We start from the raw sequence: 4933 nt of genomic DNA on the forward strand, positions 1-4933 counted from the left end.
CAACTAGGCATACTTATGGCTTATTATTTTTGAACTGATTTCAAATGTAGGAAAATATAGCCAACATCAAACTTAGTGTATATTATTTGACTGGAGTTTTGACTCAGAATTTGGGCTTAATTGGCTGAGTTGTATAGAATATAAGTGAAAAGAAATGAATGTGATCAGCCAGGCATGGATCTTGAATAAAGAGGAGAGTTAGGAATGATTCTGGTCCTGTTATTAATAGCCCATTGGAACACCGCATATGGAATTATACCAAGGAACTTTTATCCAACTTCAAAAATTAAAGCAGCTCTAAGGGTTACAAGAATTGTTTTGGTAAGAAAATCTGTATTCTTTATTTTTAGCAGAACTGCAAGAGCCGTAAGAGCCAGTGTTTATTATAATGAAAAATAAATGAGTAAATATGAGTTCAGACTGGCCACTATTGTTGAATTAAATCTGCCACTTTAATTACACATTCTTACAGAAAGAAAAGCATTGCTCAGTATTGGATTTGGTTAGGAAAAATGTCTAGAATAATTATTAAATGGTGGGTTACCACTTCTTGGGTCTCTTTTATATCGTCCTTAGTTTACATGTACACATAACAGTTATATGCGTATAGATGTGCATGTACATATATGTAGGTATACATAGTACATAAATATTTGGTTGTTTGTATATATGCTACTAAATAGGAGAGCTTATACAAAAACAACAGAGGTATACTGAAAATTAAGCCCTTGAAAAGTTTACACAGAATTGAGATAATTATGGGGCTGACTCATTAGGCCTTACCTGCTTGGGGAAGTGGAAATGTTTGCTCTGCTTGCTGCCTTCAATGATACCATTCCCTTAGGATGCATTTCCGTTACAGAAAGGTATAAACAAATGTAGTGTTTACAAATTGTTAGTTCAGCACTTTGTTGTTTGTAAGGCTAGGATGTGGGATCCAGAATCAAGGAGGGGAAGAGGAAAGTGGAGTCACCTGGGAAACAAACTCCAGAAACCAATATCTAGATGCAGAACTACTGTATTGCACAGCAGCAAGCCTTTTTATACAGCCTTGGACTAATGGGAAATCAGCATGAGCTCTGGAGTAGGCAACCATCCCTCTGGTATTATGGAGAAGTTCCAGGCTGCCAGTACCCGAGGGTTCCTCCTTAAAGACAGGGAAAGCAGCCACCACCCTGTTTTGGAGCCATTCTGAGATTTCACTGATTTGCTAGGATCCTCTGTTTTGTGTCATGTTACCGGTATGCCAGCGGATGTAGACACTTGTACTATTAGAATGGTATTAGAAGCCTCCCTCTTCATCCACTGGGCCCTACCCAGGAGCCACAACACCCAGATCAGGTGTTTAACAGAAAATAGGTTTAATAGTTTTAAAAACTGAAATAATCTTTACCAACAATAAAAAAAATACAACCAAACCAAACCAACAAAAAACCCACCACCAACAAAAATAAACAGGGTTTTACTGTTTAATACTGGCTGGCCTTGCCTGCCACTGCCTCCCACATTGCTAGGATGAACTATTTGTGCTACTGTATATGACCTCCACTTTTGGGGGTGGAGTGGATGGTAATTGATTTTTCTGACTATAGTCATGACTTTGTACTGACTGTTATGACTGGTAATGTTGTCTCCTTATGAATATGAACCATATGTGATTAGTCTAAAGTATGAAATAAACTTCTTGTGATATATAAATGAAATGTTATTTATTTATTTATTTATTTATTTATTTATTTATTTATTTATTTTTTAATCACAGATTGGGTGTGATCGTAGCCAGAACCTTGTGGACATTTGTCGAGAGAGGCAGTTCCAGGCCTTAGTCTGTGATGCACTAGCTGTTCCTGTCAGAAGTGGGTCTTGTGATGCTTGCATCTCTATTGCTGTCATTCACCACTTTGCAACTGCAGTGAGTGTTGCTTTTCTCTCTGTAAGAGTTTGTAAGTAAAATGGCAAGAAAAGTGTGGGTGTGTGTGGGTCAAGATAAGCCTTTCCTTTCTTTTTTTTTTAATGATTTATTTATTTATTTTATGTATGTGATTACACTGTAGCTGTTCAGATGGTTGTGAGCCTTCATGTGGTTGTTGGGCATTGAATTTTTAGGACCTCTGCTCGCTCTGGTCGGATCCACTCTATCAGTCCCTGCTTGCTCCAGTCAACTCAGCTTGCTCAGTCCCTGCTTGCTCCGACCGAAAGATTTATTTATTATTATAAATAAGTACACTATGGGTGACATCATATGCACCAGAAGAGGGCATCAGCCACCATGTGGTTGCTGGGATTTGAACTCAAGACTTTCAGAAGAGCAGTCAGTGTTCTTACCCGCTGAGCCATCTATCTTGCCAGTACAAACCTTTCCTTTCTTAAATTTCTTTTCTTTCTTTTATTTTTTTCTAGTTTTGTCATGGTTTCCACATGAAGTATCCTCCAAAAATAAAAAAAATAAAAAATGTACTGAAGGCTTGGCCCCAAGCTTGTTTTTCTGTTAGAAAGTGATTGGGTAATGAGGATAATAATTCCATCAGTGGGTCAATTCATTGACTATTTTATGTTGTATGCACTATTAAGAGGTGGGGCCTGATTTAAAGAAAAGAGTTCACCAGTAGAGTGGCTTTGAATGGCATATCTTGCCATGGTTTCCTTTCTTTCCTAATGCTATGTGCTGCAATCAGATAAGCAGCTCTGCCAGGATATTCCCTTCTGTGATGTTCTGCCTAATGTAGTCCTAGGAACAAGAAACTAAAAGATTATGGACTGAAATCTGAAGTCTGTGAACCAAAATAAATCTACATTTATAATGTTTTTCTTGGACATTTTACCACAGTGACAAAAATCAGTAATAATTCTTTTTGATTGCTTGCTGTGTAGTTTTAATGTAGTTTTCCCTCCTCCTTTAGCTTTCTGGATAGTCTTTTGTTACTTTTAATACTTACCATAGGTGACCAATATATATCTACCTATGACATTAGTCTACTTTGTGCTTTTATACTTGGCTCTTCTAGCAAGATAAGACGTCAGAACAACATTTAGCTCCTCTGTCTTTCATGGTAGCATTACTATATATTATTTTTGTTGTTTTAGGCTCTTGGTATTTATTTATACTGTTGAATATTTACTCTATCTAGTACTTCTCCTTTGAAGCACTTTTTTTTAATTGGATATTTTCTTTATTTACATTTCAAATGTTATCCCCTTTCCTCTTTCCTCTTTGGAAACTTCCTATTGCATCTCCCCTCCCCCTACTTCTATGAGGGTTCTCCCTCACCCCCCCATTAATAGTTGCTTTAATATACTCATTTATAATATGTGTCACTATAAAATAATTGAAATGATGAAATATGAAATATTTAACTTGCATTTTTTTTATTTGTTGTCTATGTGTGTGTATTGATGTGACTGTGCATTTGCCACAGAGTATTGTTTGTTATGTCAGAGAAGAACTGTGAGACTGAATTTTATCCACCAAATGGGTTCTGGGAATTGATTCAGATCATCAGGCATTGACAAGAGCATTTATAACCACTAAGCCATCTATCTCCCTAGCCCAAATTATACAGTGTTTAATTCTTAATTACATTGAATATAGCTGTGTTTTTTCTATGACATAATAGAGTTGTACTAAGAGCCTGGTGTCCTTAGGCCACTGAATCTTCTGTTTTCTGCTTGTATTTTATTCCCTCTCACTGTGAATTAAAATTCAGTCAGGTCCAGCCTGCAGACTTGCTTACCAGTGCCTTAGCCAGCTGTTATATGTACAGTTTTGAGCACCAGCAAACAGTTATACATTTAATTGGGTTTCCCCATTTATTTTCTCTGTCTCCTCAGGGTTGATAAATTACAGTCATTTCATTTTATTGGGTTTTTTAGGAGCGCAGAGTGGAAGCTCTCCAAGAACTTGCCCGTCTCCTGAGACCTGGTGGGCAGGCCCTCATTTATGTCTGGGCAATGGAACAAGAGTATAAAAATCAGAAGTCCAAGTATCTTAGAGGAAAGAGAATTAGCCAAGGAGATAAAGATGAGCTAAACAGTGCCACATCCACGGAAGAATTTCTAGTAAATCAAACGCCTGAGGGGGTCAATGAAGACCCAGCATTGTCTGTCCACTCCAGTAGTAACACCAAGGAAGAAGAGTATAAGTCAAGGAAAGTTCCTAATTCTGAACTCCCTATTCATATAAATAGGACCTGCTTTCATTCCCAAGATGTGCTGGTTCCCTGGCACCTCAAAGGAAACCCTGGTAAAGACAAAGCTGTTGAACCATCTGGTGTAGCAGGATGTCCTGACCCAAGTCCTGTGTTTCATCGTTATTACCATATTTTCTGTGATGGAGAATTGGAAGCTTCATGCCAGGCTGTGGGTGATGTTAGCATTCTGCAGAGCTATTATGATCAAGGGAATTGGTGTGTTGTTCTTCAAAAGGTCTGATCACTTATCTGAACATATCATGTGTAAAGAAAAAAATGTCAATCTGTTTTTGAAAAGGAAACTAAATTATCTCTTTAAATAATGAGAAAATTTGGAAGAGAGATACTTAGGAAACATTTTTCTCTATTCCCATTGTCTGACTTCATAAACGTAGGTTCCTCTTACATGCCTTTTAAGTATGGTGTTTGACATTAACTTGTGAAAATTTTGTCTGTGATGTTTGTATATATATATAGCATTTGAAGATAAGTTTTTGTGTTAAAATCTTTTTATAACTCCAACTTTTGTAGGGTCATAATGAAGCAATTATGTGAGATTTTAATGAAGTGAATACTCCTGGACAATAAGAAAGTATCTGAAGAGCTGGGTGTGGTGGCGCACGCCTTTAATCCCAGCACTTGGGAGGCAGAGGCAGGCGAATTTCTGAGTTCGAGGCCAGCCTGGTCTACAGAGTGAGTTCCAGGACAGCCAGGACTACACAGAGAAACCCTGTCTCTAAAAGACC

The 4933-nt window shown here is 37.6% G+C and overlaps 1 protein-coding gene across 1 annotated transcript; it reads left to right on the forward strand.

Moving 5' to 3' along the window:
• Window positions 1-1762: 1762 nt before the first annotated feature.
• Window positions 1763-4677, forward strand: Alkbh8 (alkB homolog 8, tRNA methyltransferase; the record flags this gene model as incomplete). The annotated part of the gene is made up of 2 exons (XM_029481491.1): window positions 1763-1912; window positions 3871-4677. Coding segments are annotated over 2 exons (708 nt in total), but the record flags the coding sequence as incomplete, so codon positions are not given.
• Window positions 4678-4933: the final 256 nt, after the last annotated feature.

The sequence above is a fragment of the Mus caroli genome, chromosome 9 (assembly GCF_900094665.2).
Source record: "Mus caroli chromosome 9, CAROLI_EIJ_v1.1, whole genome shotgun sequence".
Taxonomy (NCBI): domain Eukaryota; kingdom Metazoa; phylum Chordata; class Mammalia; order Rodentia; family Muridae; genus Mus; species Mus caroli.